This window comes from Phyllobates terribilis, unplaced genomic scaffold (assembly GCF_046119375.1).
Source record: "Phyllobates terribilis strain yellow unplaced genomic scaffold, ASM4611937v1 Scaffold_9__5_contigs__length_417890890, whole genome shotgun sequence".
NCBI classification, from domain to species: Eukaryota; Metazoa; Chordata; class Amphibia; order Anura; family Dendrobatidae; genus Phyllobates; species Phyllobates terribilis.
In genome coordinates, this window is record NW_027362769.1 from 93,822,917 (window position 1) to 93,841,277 (window position 18,361).

The 18,361-nt window shown below is 48.1% G+C and overlaps 1 protein-coding gene across 2 annotated transcripts in view; it reads left to right on the plus strand.

The window, feature by feature from the left end:
• PDE1A (phosphodiesterase 1A) overlaps positions 1-18,361 on the plus strand; it is a 550,086-nt gene that overhangs the window by 213,556 nt on the left and 318,169 nt on the right. Inside the window, exon 1 of one of the 2 annotated variants that reach the window (XM_073646789.1) lies at positions 12,852-13,386. The exons of the other annotated variant lie outside the window; for it this stretch is intronic. Within the exon in view, the coding sequence (XP_073502890.1) occupies positions 13,334-13,386 (53 nt within the window). The 5' untranslated portion in view covers positions 12,852-13,333. Of the gene's footprint in view, positions 1-12,851; positions 13,387-18,361 lie in introns of those variants that run through there. 2 annotated transcript variants of the gene reach the window in all.

The following is an 18,361-nucleotide window of genomic DNA, read 5'->3' on the forward strand; positions in this document are numbered from 1 at the left end:
CTCCATAATAATACGTCCATTCTTCCATGCATGGATGCTGTGATTTCTCTGCATGCTTGTCATGCTCTCTGCCCATGTTTGCAAGCTTTGGACCACAGACATGGGTGGTCATGGCACAACCCATTTAACCCTTTCCCATGTGATTATATACAAAATTGACATCATAGAAGGGGCCCTCCAGCACTTTTAGGAAGGACCCCAATCTATGCTATCGCAATGATGAGTTTGGAGAGGCCCTGTGTGCCTAAACATTGGAGCTCCCCCACAAGTGACCCCATTTTGGAAACTAGACCCCCAAAGGCACATATCTAGATGCATAGTGAGCAGTTGGAACCCCCAGGTGCTTCACAAATTGATTCGTAAAAATGAAAAAGTGGAAAAAAAATACTTTTTCATTTTTATGAATCAATTTGTGAAGCACTTGGGGGTTCCAAGTGCTCACTATGCATCTAGATAGGTGCCTTGGGGGGTCTAGTTTCCAAAATGGGGTCACTTGTGGGGGAGCTCCAATGTTTCGGCACACAGGGGCTGTCCAAACACGACATGGTGTCCGCTAACAAATTGGAACCATGTTGCGTTTGGAGAGCCCCTGTGTGTGTAAACATTGGAGCTCCCCCATAAGTGACCCCATTTTGGAAACTAGATCCCCCAAGGCACCTATCTAGATGCATAGTGAGCAGTTGGAACCCCAGGTGCTTCACAAATTGATTCGTAAAAATGAAAAAGTGGAAAAAAAATACTTTTTCATTTTTATGAATCAATTTGTGAAGCACTTGGGGGTTCCAAGTGCTCACTATGCATCTAGATAGGTGCCTTGGGGGGTCTAGTTTCCAAAATGGGGTCACTTGTGGGGGAGCTCCAATGTTTCGGCACACAGGGGCTGTCCAAACACGACATGGTGTCCGCTAACAAATTGGAACCATGTTGCATTTGGAGAGCCCCTGTGTGTGTAAACATTGGAGCTCCCCCATAAGTGACCCCATTTTGATAACTAGATCCCCAAAGGCACCTATCTAGATGCATAGTGTGCAGTTGGAACCCCCAGGTGCTTCACAAATTGATTCGTAAAAATGAAAAAGTGGAAAAAAAATACTTTTTCATTTTTACGAATCAATTTGTGAAGCACTTGGGGGTTCCAAGTGCTCACTATGCATCTAGATAGGTGCCTTGGGGGGTCTAGTTTCCAAAATGGGGTCACTTGTGGGGGAGCTCCAATGTTTTGGCACACAGGGGCTGTCCAAACACGACATGGTGTCCGCTAACAAATTGGAACCATGTTGCGTTTGGAGAGCCCCTGTGTGTAAACATTGAAGCTCCCCCACAAGTGACCCTATTTTGGAAACTAGACCCCCCAGGGAACTTATCTAGATGTAGTGTATGTGAGTTTGGTGTGTGGTGTGGTGTATACACCACACACACACACAAACAACCTCATATACACTACAACACACACACCAACCTGACATAGGTTGGTGTGTGTTGTAGTGTACGTGAGGTTGTTGTGTGTGTGCGTGATGTTTTGTATGTCATGCTAGTGTGGGTGAGTTCTGTAGGGAAGGTCAGGATGTGTTTAGTCCGGGGACATGTGATGAATTTTGAAGCATTCATTCAAACACAGTCCCGGTTTATCAGGACACGTTTCACATTGGAAACGTGTGACCTTTCTTATCCCCCTTTTATGGCAGACCCGGCACCTTTTTCTTACCGTGACCTCACCAGGAAAATGTTGCCCTGGTTCCACACGGGAGACTCGAGTTCCAGGGGTGCTGGGGCCCGCTTCTTCTTCGCTTCTAAAAATCAGGGCCTTTATCACCGCCTCCTGGAAGTTGAGGAAGGTGTTGGTGGTCTGGCCTGCACATCGTGACAGCACGTATGCGTTATACAGTGCCATTTGAACGATGTGCACGGCCAGTTTTTTATACCAGACTTTCGCCTTCCTCATCGCACTGTAGGGCTGGAGGACTTGATCAGAAAGATCAACTCCCCCTATGTGCTTGTTGTACCCCTGGGCACAGTCCGGTTTGCGGACCGGTGCTGGGGTACCTCTGACGTTGGTGGCCGTGGTGCCGGGACCATGGATTGTGGTCAAGAAAAAGACGTCCCTTTTGTCTTTGTACTTCACCACAACCATGTTGCCGCTACATTGAGCTCGGCTCTCACCCTTTGGGAAAACCTGCTCAATTAGCGTCAAAGGGAGACCCCTCTGGGTTCTGCGCACAGTACCGCAAGCGGTGGTAGCTCTGGCAGAGAGGGACTGAAATAGGGGAATGCTTGTATAAAAGTTATCAACGTATAGATGGTAACCTTTATCAAGCAGTGGGCGGATCAAATCCCACACTATTTTCCCACTTACCTTCAGAGCAGGTGGACATTCTGGGGGCTGAATCCTCGAATCCTTTCCTTCGTAAACTCTAAAGCTGTGAGTGTACCCTGAGGCACTCTCGCACAGCTTGTAGAGCTTTATTCCATACCTGGCCCTCTTACTGGGCAGGTATTGTCGGAATTGAAGCCTCCCTTTGAAGTGGATGAGGGATTCATCCACAGAAATTTCCCTTTGGGGAACGTACACTTCAGCAAACTTATTGCTGAAGTGTTCTATGACCGGACGAATTTTGAACAGTCTGTCAAAATTCAGGTCATCGCGGGGAAGGCTGTCCGTGTTATCCCTGAAATGTAAAAATTTGTGAATGACCTCAAATCTTTTGCGGGTCATCACCATTCCGAACACTGGAGTTTGATATAAAATATCGGTGTAACATACCTGGCGGCGTCCTTGCATGGTGGTCCATCTCCCACTGTGCAAGAGCGCGCACTTGATCTCCAGTCCAGAATGTCTCTCTGGCTTCCCTCCATGCTGTCTGTTTGTGTCTGTTTCTGCTGCTTAAGGGCGGCGCCCGATCACTTCCTGCTTTTTGTACCTGCTGTGGGTAACACCCCTTGTGCGTCCTCAGCCTATTGCTGTCTGTCACCTGGTATATAGCTCAGCTGCTCCCATCTATCCCTGCCTGAGCATAGTGTTTCATTCAGTGTGTGCTTGCACTCTGAAGGTGCCAGGTCCCGTTCTGTGTTCTCTTGTCTGCCTATCCTGGAGGCTGTATTTCCAGGCCTGTCTGAACACGCTCCTAGCCTGTTCCTCCTGCCTTCTAGGGGCCGATTACCTAGACCCGTTCCTGTATCTTGTCTGACCTGTCTGAACACGCTCCTAGCCTGTTCCTCCCGCCTTCTAGGGGCCGATTACCTAGACCCGCTCCTGTATCTTGTCTGTCCTGTCTGAACACGCTCCTTGCCTGTTCGTCCTGCCTCTCTGGGGGCCGTATTCCCAGACCCGCTCCTGTATTCCGCTGCAGTGTCGGTCTCCTCCGTACACTCAGTTCCAGTCTGAACTCTCTCCTATCCTTTACCTGTTTTGCCTCTATGTCCGTTCCCTTCCTTTTTCTGCAGAGTCTGAACTCGTACCTAACTCCTGCTTGTTGTCTCTGTACTCCCGTTTGTGAGTTTGTGGTCCACTCGCTACTTCTCTGCAAGTACCCTGTGGGTGTCTGGCTCTGCCTTTCCCTTCCTGTCTGTTCCGTGTGAACAGAGCCCTGTCCCCCCTACTCAGCCTTGCCTGCTCTGACTCCTTTGCTCACTGCTCCGGCGGTTCTAGCCTGCTCTGACTCCTTTGCTCACCGCTCCGGCGGTTCTAGCCTGCTCTGACTCCTTTGCTCACCGCTCCGGCGGTTCTAGCCTGCTCTGACTCCTTTGCTTACCGCTCCGGCGGTTCTAGCCTGCTCTGACTCCTTTGCTCACCGCTCCGTCAGTTCTAGCCTGCTCTGACTCCTTTGCTCACCGCTCCGGCGGTTGTAGTCTGCTCTGACTCCTTTGCTTACCGCTCCGGCGGTTCTAGCCTGCTCTGACTCCTTGCTCACTGCTCCGCAGCCTTGCTCCGCTCTGACCCTTTTGCTCACTGCTCCGGCAGCCTTGCTCCGCTCTGACCCTTTTGCTCACTGCTCCGGCAGTCCTGTCCTGCCCTGCTTCTGCCCGCTGCTCCGGCAGTCCTGTCCTGCCCTGCTTCTGCCCGCTGCTCTGGCAGTCCTGTCCTGCCCTGCTTCTGCCCGCTGCTCCGGCAGTCCTGTCCTGCCCTGCTTGTGCTCGCTGCTCCTGCAGCCCCGTCCTGCTCTGTTCTTGCCCACCGCTTCGGGCGTTCCCTCTCTGCTGTGGTTGTCTACCGCATCTGCGGTTCTGTGACCCAGTCTGTACTGGGTCTTAACCTTTCTGTGCTCCAGCCCCTCCTTTCGGCCAGTACCTCCCTGCCTGCATACTCGCCTGTATCCACCCATCTGCATACCTGCCGTGTTTGCTTACATCCACCAGTCTGTGCCAGCCTAACCTGCCTGTTCCAGTAATCCCAGTGTGGGTCAACCCCCGTGTCCGGAGTGTGACCTGGAGTAGCACCTGGTCCCTCTGCCCGGTTTCTCCCTGGTGCACTGGCGTCGTATGCCGTCGTGCCACCTTGGTCGGATCGGCCAGATACTTAGTCACGCCCCTCCAGGCACTCTCCGGTCCATGGTCCAGTGGAACCACAACACCCGCACACGCCAGTCAGTCCAGGCGTGTGCATAACAGCATGCTCAGGCCATGGTTCCCGTTGAGCCCCACGGCCTTCGCTCTCTGAGAAGTTTTCCAGCGAATACATGCATTAAAAATAAATAAATAAAATTTATTTTTTTTCTCAGCTGAATTCCAGGCGAATTACGCACCCGTCCAGATGGATCTATCTGCTCTCGTTCCTGCGGATCCGCCACGTTACTATGGGGATCCAAGACAAAGTCGTGCATTTGTGGAGCAATGCATGCTACACTTCAAGTTCTACCCTCTATGTTTTCCCACCGATCGGGTTAAGGTGGCATTCATTATGTCTTACCTGGCGGGTGATGCCTTGGAATGGATCAACCCCCTATATGAAACACAGGATCCGATCCTCCTGGACCTAATGGCCTTCCTGGTGGCCTTTCTAATGGTCTTCGATGATCCTAACCCGGAGGCTCCTGCTGAAGCTTCACCTCCCAATATCCCGGAGCAGCCCCGATGGGTAATGTGTGTGGGTAGCGCAATAGTCCTCCAGCCCAATGAGACTACTGTCCACCCAGAATCTTCACAGGGTGACTACGCTTTCAGGAATACATCTCCCAACCTCAAGAGGCAGTCCAGACGTGCTAGACGTAGAGGCAAGCCGTCACGCCAGGGTCTGTCCTCCCTGAGACCTCCTGACCCCAACCTTGAAGTCCCTACTGAAGCTTCATCTCCCTGTATCCCGGAGAAGCCCCAACGGGTAATGTGCGTGGGTAGTGCTCCGGTTCTCCTGCCCGAAGAGACTTCTGCCCATCCAGACTCCACACAGGAGAACTTCCTGCACCCGGCATCAGATGCTTCACCCACTTTAACCGGTGTGCATGTCCAAGGATGCTCCAAAGCTGTGGTTACCTCTGAGTCTGTGCACCTCTACTACCTGGCGGAGGACCCCCTGTTGCCTCCTGAATCCTCCGGGATACCACTCGATGACAAATGGAGAGAGACTTCTCTACACTCGGTACTCGATACTTTGTCCGCTTCGTCCTGTGAGCCTGACAATCGGTACCCCAAAGTGGTAGTTACCCCCGAGTCTCTACACCCCTCCGACCAGGCGGAGGACCTCCAGTTGTCTCCAGAACCCTTCGGGGTGCTACCTGGTAGCGAAAGGACAGAGACTCTCCTATACTCTGTACCTGATACCTCGCTCGCTTCGTCCAGTGAGTCCAACCAAGTGTACTCCGAAGCAAAGGTTACTCCCGAGTCTCTACACCCCTCCGACCAGGCGGAGGACCTCCAGTTGTCTCCAGAACCCTTTGGGGTGCTACCTGGTAGCGAAAGGACAGAGACTCTCCTTTACTCTGTACCTGATACCTCGCTCGCTTCGTCCAGTGAGTCCAACCTAGTGTACTCTGAAGCAGAGGTTACCCGTGAGTCTCTACACCCTTCTGACGAGGCGGAGGACCGCCAGTTGTCTCCAGAACCCTTCGGGGTGCCACCTGGTGGTGAATGGACAGAGACTTTCCTATACTCGGTACCCGATACCTCGCCTGCTTCGTCCAGTGAGTCCGACCTAGTGTACTCTGAAGCAGATGTTTTCTCTGAGCCTCTGCACTCTTCTGACCCGGCGGAGGACCTCCAGTTGTTTCCTGAATCCTCCGGGGTACCACCAGATAACAAAGAGACAGTGACTTTTCTTCATTATGTACCTGATAACCCGTCTATTTCTTCCTGTGAGCTTGACAAGATGTACCTCGAAGCAGAGATTACCCCCAAGTCTCTGTCCCCCTCCAACCCGGTGAAGGACTTCCAGTTGTCTCCTGTACCCTCTGGGGTGCCACCTGAAAATATGTGGAGAGAGACTTCCTTGTGTGCTGTTCCTGGTACTCCACCCGTTTCGTCTGTTGCTGAGGATGGCTGGATAGGAGGTAGCATCCTAGCTAACCAGATGAGATCAGTTTTTCCTGTGGACAGTGGAAGTGATCTCCTTGAAGTGAACGACTGGTCCTCGAATTCCCTGCGGAAGATTCTGGCAGGCCTGAAGAAGAGGGGGCGTAAGGGGGGGGTACTGTAACATACCTGGCGGCGTCCTTGCATGGTGGTCCATCTCCCACTGTGCAAGAGCGCGCACTTGATCTCCAGTCCAGAATGTCTCTCTGGCTTCCCTCCATGCTGTCTGTTTGTGTCTGTTTCTGCTGCTTAAGGGCGGCGCCCGATCACTTCCTGCTTTTTGTACCTGCTGTGGGTAACACCCCTTGTGCGTCCTCAGCCTATTGCTGTCTGTCACCTGGTATATAGCTCAGCTGCTCCCATCTATCCCTGCCTGAGCATAGTGTTTCATTCAGTGTGTGCTTGCACTCTGAAGGTGCCAGGTCCCGTTCTGTGTTCTCTTGTCTGCCTATCCTGGAGGCTGTATTTCCAGGCCTGTCTGAACACGCTCCTAGCCTGTTCCTCCTGCCTTCTAGGGGCCGATTACCTAGACCCGTTCCTGTATCTTGTCTGACCTGTCTGAACACGCTCCTAGCCTGTTCCTCCCGCCTTCTAGGGGCCGATTACCTAGACCCGCTCCTGTATCTTGTCTGTCCTGTCTGAACACGCTCCTTGCCTGTTCGTCCTGCCTCTCTGGGGGTCGTATTCCCAGACCCGCTCCTGTATTCCGCTGCAGTGTCGGTCTCCTCCGTACACTCAGTTCCAGTCTGAACTCTCTCCTATCCTTTACCTGTTTTGCCTCTATGTCCGTTCCCTTCCTTTTTCTGCAGAGTCTGAACTCGTACCTAACTCCTGCTTGTTGTCTCTGTACTCCCGTTTGTGAGTTTGTGGTCCACTCGCTACTTCTCTGCAAGTACCCTGTGGGTGTCTGGCTCTGCCTTTCCCTTCCTGTCTGTTCCGTGTGAACAGAGCCCTGTCCCCCCTACTCAGCCTTGCCTGCTCTGACTCCTTTGCTCACTGCTCCGGCGGTTCTAGCCTGCTCTGACTCCTTTGCTCACCGCTCCGGCGGTTCTAGCCTGCTCTGACTCCTTTGCTCACCGCTCCGGCGGTTCTAGCCTGCTCTGACTCCTTTGCTTACCGCTCCGGCGGTTCTAGCCTGCTCTGACTCCTTTGCTCACCGCTCCGTCGGTTCTAGCCTGCTCTGACTCCTTTGCTCACCGCTCCGGCGGTTGTAGTCTGCTCTGACTCCTTTGCTTACCGCTCCGGCGGTTCTAGCCTGCTCTGACTCCTTGCTCACTGCTCCGCAGCCTTGCTCCGCTCTGACCCTTTTGCTCACTGCTCTGGCAGCCTTGCTCCGCTCTGACCCTTTTGCTCACTGCTCCGGCAGTCCTGTCCTGCCCTGCTTCTGCCCGCTGCTCCGGCAGTCCTGTCCTGCCCTGCTTCTGCCCGCTGCTCCGGCAGTCCTGTCCTGCCCTGCTTCTGCCCGCTGCTCCGGCAGTCCTGTCCTGCCCTGCTTGTGCTCGCTGCTCCTGCAGCCCCGTCCTGCTCTGTTCTTGCCCACCGCTTCGGGCGTTCCCTCTCTGCTGTGGTTGTCTACCGCATCTGCGGTTCTGTGACCCAGTCTGTACTGGGTCTTAACCTTTCTGTGCTCCAGCCCCTCCTTTCGGCCAGTACCTCCCTGCCTGCATACTCGCCTGTATCCACCCATCTGCATACCTGCCGTGTTTGCTTACATCCACCAGTCTGTGCCAGCCTAACCTGCCTGTTCCAGTAATCCCAGTGTGGGTCAACCCCCGTGTCCGGAGTTTGACCTGGAGTAGCACCTGGTCCCTCTGCCCGGTTTCTCCCTGGTGCACTGGCGTCGTATGCCGTCGTGCCACCTTGGTCGGATCGGCCAGATACTTAGTCACGCCCCTCCAGGCACTCTCCGGTCCATGGTCCAGTGGAACCACAACACCCGCACACGCCAGTCAGTCCGGGCGTGTGCATAACAATCGGTACTCCAGTATTGACGGATTTCTGGTTTCTTCACAATCCCCATGTGAAGCACCAGTCCCCAATATTTAATATTTCAACGGGACTCCAAGTAGAAAACAATGAATTTGGGTTTGCAGACAAAAATTGTTGGGCGTAAATGTTAGTCTGCTCCACCATGAGACTGACAATGGCCTCAGAGAAATAGACTTTGAAAAAGTCTATTTCCCTGAGGTTTGCGGTCTCAAACTGGATTCCTGATTGGGGAAGGAAATCAGGAATCCGCGGAGCGTAATTTTCAGGGACGGGGGTCCACACCGGGGCACTGGTGCTAGGTTGGGCGTGACTAGCACCAGGTTGAGGGTTACTTACAGATGGCTGTGGGTCTTCTTCCACGGCCTCCGGACGATGCCTTGACCTCTGACGTCGTCTTGGTGCCGGCTCGGTGTCACTGGAGGAGGAAGAATGAGAGGAATAGAGGAACGTGGGGTCCTCTCCCTCACTATCAGCTTCGGAGGCAATAAATGAATATGCCTCCTCAGCTGAGTACGCCCTAGGGCGGGACGGGCGGGACATTTTGTGTGCTGTGGGGAAAAAAAAAATCTAAACTTTATTATTAGTATGAGTGTACGTGTGTATGTGTGAGTGCTTGGTGTAAATCACGTGTGGGGGTGGTCAGGCGCACGGGGCGCAGGAGGGGGCACGGTCAGGCGCACGGGGCACAGGAGGGGGCACGGTCAGGCGCACGGGGCACAGGAGGGGGCACGGTCAGGCGCACAGGAGGGGGCACGGTCAGGCGCACAGGGCGCAGTCAGGCGCACGGGGCACAGGAGGGGGCGCAGTCAGGCGCATGGGGCGCAGGAGGGGGCGCAGTCAGGCGCATGGGGCACAGGAGGGGGCGCAGTCAGGTGCACGGGGCGCAGGAGGGGGCGCGATCAGGCGTACGGGACGCAGGAGGGGGCGCGCTCAGGTGTACGGGGCGCAGGAGGGGGCGCGCTCAGGCGTACGGGGCGCAGGAGGGGGCGCGCTCAGGCGTACGGGGCACAGGAGAGGGCGCGCTCAGGCGTACGGGGCGCAGGAGGGGGTTGAGGAGATGGAAGAGCCAGCAGTGATCACTGGGCAGAAAGGGGGGTAGGAGCCGGCAGGCAGCAGGGGGGGTGATCACTCGGATGGCGGGAGGGGGCTGGTGATCACTGGGGGGGGTGAGATCACTGGGGGGGGTGAGATCACTGGGGGGGTGAGATCACTGGGGGGTGAGATCCCTGGGGGGGGTGAGATCCCTGGGGGGGGTGAGATCCCTGGGGGGGGGTGAGATCCCTGGGACTGGGGGATGGTGTTGTGATCCCTGGGACTGGGGGATGGTGTTGTGATCACAGGCGCAGGAGATTTACACGGAGCCTGCTGCTGCTGCCACCGGCTGTCAGAAGTAGAGCAGCAGTCGGTGGATGAAGACGTGGGAGAGAGCGGAGGGAGCGGTAGGAAATTGGGCTGGGGTGGAGGGGTGGGGGGTGGTAGGGGATGGTGGGGGGTGGTAGGGGATGGAGGGGGGGGTCAGGGGCTAAGTGGGGGCTGGAGTGAGACAAGGGGAGAAACAATTACCGGCGGCAGCAATGTGGGGCAGCAGCGGATCGCGGGCGGCAGCGGATCGCAGGAAGCGGGGGTCGCTGGCGGCGAGGGTCGCTGGCGGGTCTCTGGCGGGGGTCGCTGGCGGGTCTCTGGCGGGTCGCTGGCGGGTCTGGGGTCGACGTCGGCGGCGGCTAACCAATCTCCTCAGCATCCACGGACAGGATAAAAGCTGAGGGATTTGGTTAGCCATTTAAATTTCCTCCTCCACATCTGATTGGAGGGCTAGCGTCACATGGACACTAGCCCCAATCAGATCTGGGGGGGGGGACAGAGGTGACACTCCCCCCAGCCAATGGCTGATGCTGTAAGCATCAGGCTATGCCCAGATTGAAATATTTCACCAATTTTCATTGGTGAAATGTTTCATTCATTCCGATTGGCAGTTTCACTAAAAGTGAAAATGAAACTACCAATCGGAGGGGTCCCAGGCACAGGGGGGTTAATCCACCCCCCCTGGGGTCAACTTCAGGTTGTCTAGTTGCATCAGCAACTGTGACCCCTGAGTGACCACGCTCGCAGGCGCTGCAGGGGCTCTTTCCCTCCATGTCACAGACGGTGTGACACGGGTCGGGGAGGAACTGTTTTCCATGTCACAAACGGTGTGACACGGGTCGGGAAGGGGTTAAAGGCCTCCAGGACTGTTTTGTAGGAGTGTCTGTTAATGTGCTGGTTTATTGATAAATGAGTTATTGAGGGAAATTTATGAGATTAAGTGCACCAAAATTCTGGCACAATTTGCACCTAGAACTATATTAGTGATATATAGAGATGAGCGAATACGTATGAGCGGAATTGAATTCTACTTGAATTCTAAAAAAAAATCTGCATCTTTCAAAATGCAGTTTTTTTAAAATTCGCTTTCGTGTGGATTCAGCAAAATGGCAGCCACTTCCATTTTTCTGGACCTTAAAGGGCCATCAGAAGGTTAAAAAATACTGAGCTGGGACTTCCGGCTCTGATGAGGTTGTGACTTTTCGCGCGCTTGCACAGACGCCTCCTGGGGATCATCAAGGCCGGAAGTTCTGGCTCAGCGTGAAAGAACCTGGGATTTCAGCACTCGGGACTGGAATCAGAAGATGCAAATGTGACTGGACGTTTTTTGATGGTGAGGAGCGGAGGGCTGGAGAGGTGAGCGCAGTAAGGTGACTATAAGGATTTTGTTTATTTTCTACATTTTAACATTTATTATGCTATGGGGTGTGGAGATACCATAGAGCATTATAAGGGATGCTATATTTGCAGAGAACAATCTCTGCAAATCGAATTCCCCAGGAAAATTGGGACAATCAGGCAAATTCCACTCATCTCTAGTTATGTATTTTAGACACTTTTCTGACACTTTTAGACACTTGTCGGTGCCTTGACCGAAAAGTGGACGTGGTCTCATTGAAAGGGGATGAGCCTTCACTGGAAAGAGGCGTGCTTTAACATGGGACACCATGTGCCAAAATGTGTACATTTCTAGAACAAACTAAGCCAACTCTAAACCAGCTCCAGATTTCTCAAATAGCATTAAAAAGTGTGATAAATTTGGTGCATTTTTAGACCGTTTAGTCTAAGTTTGCAGTGTCTAAAAATTACACAGTGTTGATAAAAATGCCCAATTATGATAAAAAAGATAACAGCATCCAAAGTTAAAAAAAACTGTGACTAAAGTGGACAAAAAAGGCTTTAACCACCATAGAAAAAAAAGTATTTTTTTAAATCAATTTTATTTAACCATTTAATCAAAGTTACAAAATCACATAAAACATTCTGTATACTTATTATATTTCCCCACTCTCATCTCAGACATACAATAAAATTCTATTAAAGGGAATCTGTCAGCAGGTTTTTGCGGCCTTATCTGAGAGCAGCATGATGTAGGGGCAGAGACCATGATTCCAGCGATGTATCACTTAGTTTACTGAGTGCAGAGTTTTTAGATGTAGTATGTAGCAAAGCTCAGAAAGCCGCCCCCCCACCACAGTTTTCTGTGTCCATTGTCTATGCTAATCAGTGCTAGGGGCGTTTGGACCAGGTGGCAGGAGGGCACCAGTGATAATCTACTGCTGATAAAACACTCATTGTATTGACATAGCAGCACACAGACTAATAAGTGACACATCGCTAAAATCAGTATCTCTGCCCCTACTTCATAGTGTTCTCAGATTACATAGAAAAAAACCTGCTGACAAGTTCCCTTTAATTTTAACAGTGGAAAAAAAAGAAACTAATAGTGGAATTGCTGTTTATGCATTCCTACATGCTAAAAAAAGTTATTAAACTCTACCATAAATTTACCTAAAATGACACCTAAGAAAATATTGTACCATAAAAAAACAAACATTTTAAGTAGCTACGCAGCCCAAAAAAATTGTGGGGGAATCCTAAACATGCTTGTGTTTTCTTATATTTTCCAAGAGGAACATTACAGTTTATTCCATCGGCACAGTCATGTTTCACACACACGCATATACTACCATTATATAACATCACAATGACGGATTATATGTTTTCTAAATGTCTCATTCAGGAATTCCCTATGAGGCAGAAAAAAACAAAAATTTTGCCATAACACAGAATAACTCTTTAATTTGTATGTTGTTATATCTCAACATCATCCAGGAGTGAATAAAAGCCAGATTGTAAAGTAATTATAATCTCTTGAAAGGCGGCCAGCCGCACAGACGATCCGTCTTCATTAATCTGTGCGCAGTTCTTCAAACTGAACAAACTTTCTAAAGACGTTTACATGGAAAACTTAAGGACAGCCCCAAAACTTTTATTCTGAAAAAAAAAAAAAAATCAGTTTGTCTTTCAGCAGTGGTTGGGACGCTCTGGATTGCCCATATGTTTTAGGAGCTATGACGGATATGAGCAGCACTTATTCTCATAGCTCTAGTATGAGAACTTGCTGAGCACTTTTTTTTTTCTGAAGTTTGAAAGCTCTTGGCTGAGTTTCACTTTTCCTTGCAGACCTGAGCCGTCTGTGACTGTGGCCCTTCTCCTTTCTCAGTCAACTTTGAACATGTGCTTTAGTACGGTTTGCTCTCTCCAGTTGTGTGCAAACTGCTGTGGCCTCAATGGATTGTTTTTTTCACAGCAGTTAAAGAAAGAGAACACACAACGCACAACCTACTTTGGAAAGTGACTGTCGCACAATAGCTGAAGGTCAATATTACTTTTTTTTTTTCTTCGCTGGACTTTTTGACTTTTTGACTTTTTTTTTTTTCATTCTCTGGAAAACCAAATTATACTTTTCCTCTGATTTTAAATGGGTGACGCCATCACAGTTAAGAAAAAGCATCTTCAAAAGCCAATATTTCGGTAAGTTACTTTTACTCTATTTACTATTGTTACGGCTTTATTGAAACTTTTGTTGTTGTTTTAACAACAAACTTATATGCGGTGTATGCCAATAGTGTGGGATGGAAACTAAGGGTTAATTGTGAACTTTGACAGCGAGATAAAGTTTTCTATTACTTTTGCTCCTATGAGGAGAGTGGCATGAAGAGGTTTTTTTTTTTTAATACTTTGCTCTTTGATCAATGCAGCCTTTGGATGCTTTTGTTACTAAACTGTATTGTTGGCATCTGCTGTGTCGTTTAATAATACATTTCCAGAAGTGGATGCAGAACGCTGGGTTATGCTAAAAGTTTTCAGATGCTCGGTTCACATCAGAGAATAGCTCAGCTTCAGTTCTGCATTATATTTATTGTAGCTATTGTTATAAAGTTTTCTGTTTTTACTGAAGACCTGCTGGGGGTGCATACACTTTATATTGCACATTTATTCTCCTTGTTCTCGCTAGTATACTTGTAATATGTTACGCAATAACTCAATTTGATGCAGTTTGATCTAGAACATCTGTGTTCCAGGTCTGGCAATAAACTTATCATAAGTTGATAAATACGGCGATATTGCGACTGCTGCGCTGCAGCCATTTTCATATGCAAAAAGAACAATTTCTGAGCTGTCCTAAGTCAACAGAGTTTGTAATAGATTGATGCGAAACACATGGTGCCCTTATTAGTGTTTCTGATTAAGGAGTTGTATACATGTATTTCCCATCTTAAATCCATATATCATTTATTTGCATATATAAGGTTTAATGAATATGCACAGAATCGTTGCACAGTTGTATAAAGCAACTTTTTTGTTCACATCCGTATACATGTTTTTCATATGAAACTATTTAGCTTTATTACATCTGTTTGGTATTTGGGGTGTGGATGCTGCATATGGTATTAGCTGTAATTGGACCTCTCGTGTTAGTGAAAAGGGAAGTACAGGACTAGATCATAATTTTAGGATTTGAAAACACTCGTTAAGTGGTTCTAACAAAAATATTTGCAAAACTATTAATCAACCACTAGATGGTTGATGATTGATTGTTAGAAATAAATTCTTGCAAATCTTTTTGTTAAATTGCCAGGGGAGAAAGCAAAATTTCTAAACCTAATATGATATCTTGTCCAAGTCTAGATTTCCAAGATTGAACTAAAGTATGAAGTACGTAGTTACCATAAGTGATATTTTGTCCATGTGACTGCAATATTAGTGACTGCTCCAGTTGGATGGTCGTACGTAGAGATGAGCGAACCCGAACTGTAAAGTTCGGAGTTCGTACCAGACACCTAGTGTCTGGTGTCCGGGGCTGAACTCGGACTTCTCCTTGAAGTCCGTCTTACAGTTCGGGAATCCACGGAGGAGAGAGGAGAGAGATATTCCAGAGAGGAGAGATTTTCCGGCTCCAAAGTTCGGGTTCCCATTGATTTCACTGGGGTTCAGGTTCAGGTACAGTTCTAGTACCTAAACCGAACTTTGGACTAAAGTTCGGTTGGGTACCAGAACTCAAGCTTCCACGGTTCCGCTCATCCCTAGTCACAAGAAAGTTAAGTAAACTTTTTTTGTAAGTGTAAAGAACCTCAATGTGAATGCAAACCTTAAATTTTATCTAAAAGGTTCCAATCACTTTGGAGTAATTTCTTCAAAGTATTGTCCTTGACTTTTGAATACTTATCTAACTGCAACTTTTAGTCACCTGTTAGGTCCCTGCCAATCCAGTGCTACTGCTTCGGTGGTCCCTATCTGTCTGTTTACTTTGCTGCAGCGTTTACAGTCCATACAGTTATATGACCGCTAAAGCCAATCACTGGCTTAGCAGTAACGCCTGCCTGTATGGTAAAAGACTTCTGAGGCCACACATGGGGGCATCACCGGCTGCAGAAGTCATGTGGGTGTACAGCATGTGACTACTGTAGCAAAGTAAATAAAGTCCATCTGGGATCACTAGAGTGATGGAGGATTTAACAGGTGGGTAATGGTTAATATTTTATTTTTTCACTTTCAAAGCTGTCACAAAATATTTTAAAATCTCGAACAACCCATTAAGTTATCTTTATAATAGTCAATGCTGTTTTTCCTGATAGAGTTACAAATCTCCTGCCTGGACAGAGCTGAATGACAAAACTACTCCGCCTACTACCACCACTATTACATACATTACATAGGGTCCCATTCATTATTGCATTCGCGCCTTTTTTTGCCTAGTTTTTTTCATTTGCACCTTATTCTTTGACTTTGCCACTTTTTAAAAATCCATTTTATGTGTTTGCCTGTTTTTTTTTTTAGGCTTGCCATTGTGGGTGAGGTTTGGATTTTCCAGATGTTGTCAGCTGATTCACCATTTGTGACTTTTTAAAAAGACCCAAAACTTTAGCACAGTCCCCTCTTGGAGTGAATTTTATGTTAAAAAATATATATTTTTCCCCAAATTTTACAACATTTTTTAGCGGTGCAAGATACTTGTGCTAAAAAGTCTCAAAAAAAGGTTAAAGACGAAAAGCATTTTATCATTTTGGGCAAAAAAATCATGAATCACGTGCTCCATTTTGAATCTGGTGCATTATAAAAGTCAACAGAAACCACAAAAAAAAGGAAAAGTGAATTAAAAGAAATCATAAATGATGAATCGGTCCATACTGTTTATACATTTAAATGGGTTGTCCACTACTAAAAAAAACCCTTCTCAATCTGTATGTTTGTCTCTGTTAAAATAAAAACACCTATGCTCACCGGTGTTGGCGCCGTTCCAGCGGTGTCGGCACTCGTGTTTCCAGGGCTCATGTGAAGTTGTTACATACAGATTGAGAAGCGGTTGTCATAGTAGAGGACAACCCCTTTAACTCAATAATTAAAAAGTATGTGGCATTCTGTCGACAACAGAATGTTATCATTTATCTCTAAATCTATGCTGATAATTGTCAACTATAAAGATATATCTTCTAAATTATTCAGCACAGAATGTTTGACCTTAAGATGACTTAATAATAAAAGATAGATTCACTTTAAAGGGAATGTGTCACCTCTCTGGGCGATATCAGACCTCTACTATGGGCATACAAGTGATAGAAAAGTAAATCTATACTTACCTGTATGGCCCATAGCAGAGGTCTGATTGCAGAAAAATTTTCTTTTATAAAGTTTCTTCTCCAGAGGCTTGGCGTCCGGGGGATGCCAAGCAATCCCCTCCTATCTGCTTACTATTCCCCTAAATTGCTGCCTCTGTGCTAAATTACCATATTCCCCCCTCCCCTGCACGTCACAGGGCCCTGAGACAAGCCCTGTGACGTGCCCTGCTGTCTATCCTAACGCGCATGCGCACAGCGCCGCTTCCAATACAAGTGCTGCGGCGCAGTGTGGGCCGGGGAGAAACAAAGCGCGCTCCATGCGCGTCAGGGGAGACAGCAGGGCATGTCACAGGGGAAGGGGGGGTGATAATTTAGCAAAGAGGCGAGGATTTAGCTGCATAATAAGCAGATAGGAGGGGTTTGCTTGGCGTCCCCCGTACGCCAAGCCTCTGGAGAAGAAGCTTTACAAAAGAAGATTTCTCTGGAATCAGACCTCTGCTATGGGCCATACAGGTAAGTATAGATATACTTTTCTATCACCTGTATGCCCATAGTAGAGGTCTGATATCTCCCAGGGTGGTGACACATTCCCTTTAACAGGAATCTGTCAGCAGTATTTTACCCTTAGACTATTTTATATGCACATGTAGCTCTTTCAAAGACAAGTCCAAAGAAGAAGTTGAAAAAAAGAGGGTTTAAAAAGCGCTGCCAATTCTGGACCAAGGGATGGGTACCAAAATATCGAGTATAAAAATATACCTATGTATATGCCTGAAGAAAGAGCTAATTCAGCTCTGAAACGCGTAGCATTTTAATATTTTTTATTTTTATACTCAATATTTTAGTACCCATCCCTTGGTCCAGAATTGGCAGCGCTTTTTAAACCCTCTTTTTTTCAACTTCTTCATTGTATTTTCTGGGTCCAAGTCCTGGATCCAGTGGGTTGAGCAGTAGTCATTGGAGTGTCTATATGCTATCATCAGAATTGTGCCTGGAATCACACAACTCACATAGATGAGTAGATTACTTGCTCTACTCTGTTCTCTTATTGTCTGACCTGCACAAGGAGCGCTTCCCCTTTCTTCTTTTTTCTCCATTTTCAAAGACAAGTCGAGCAACACCTTTACATGGCCAGTCCCTTCCTCCCTTACTGAGAAATCAGCGTTATAATTGATATGCAAATGAAGAGTTATTATAGAGCTGAAGCCTCAGTCACTCCAGCTCTATTCAAAGTAGACAAATGTCAATGAGAAATAATGGGAACTTCAAAAATCTCCAAATTCTCACATGGTTCAGGTACTGCCACCTCGCCATTAAAATGAGAAAAGGAAAACCATGATTTTGCTAATTAGTTTCTCCTCGCTGTTTAACCCCCAATGACCTGACTATGAAATGTTTTATGGGAATTTCATCCAAATATGCCTTTAACCTTACAAGTATTTAAAGTTGCAGTACAGCCAATTCTACTTTTATTTTAAACTAAACAGTTCATGGACTTGTAATGGCTTTTCTGGCATAGATGATATGCGTTTCTTAGAGGCTTCGAAAATAAGTTCTTCCAAGGTCACCACTAAGGTAACTGTTTATACTGAACGACCATGAACGCCTTTATATATAATCACAATGTACAGTGAGAACAGACTGCGCAGACAAATTATCATCGTCCTCTAAACTACTTGGTTCACATTCGTTTTTCTTCTGCCTTTGCTGTCATCATTGGTAAATAAAAAAGTAAAAACCATTGTTTGGCCATTAGAGGGATTATATGTTTTTTTTTAAAGTTCTCTATTATGGCATTCTCAAGTATTAGGCTATGTTCCCACAATTAGTTTTTGACACTAAGTATTTGTTCTGTGTCAAAAATGCTGCGTCTTACAGTTCCAGTAAAG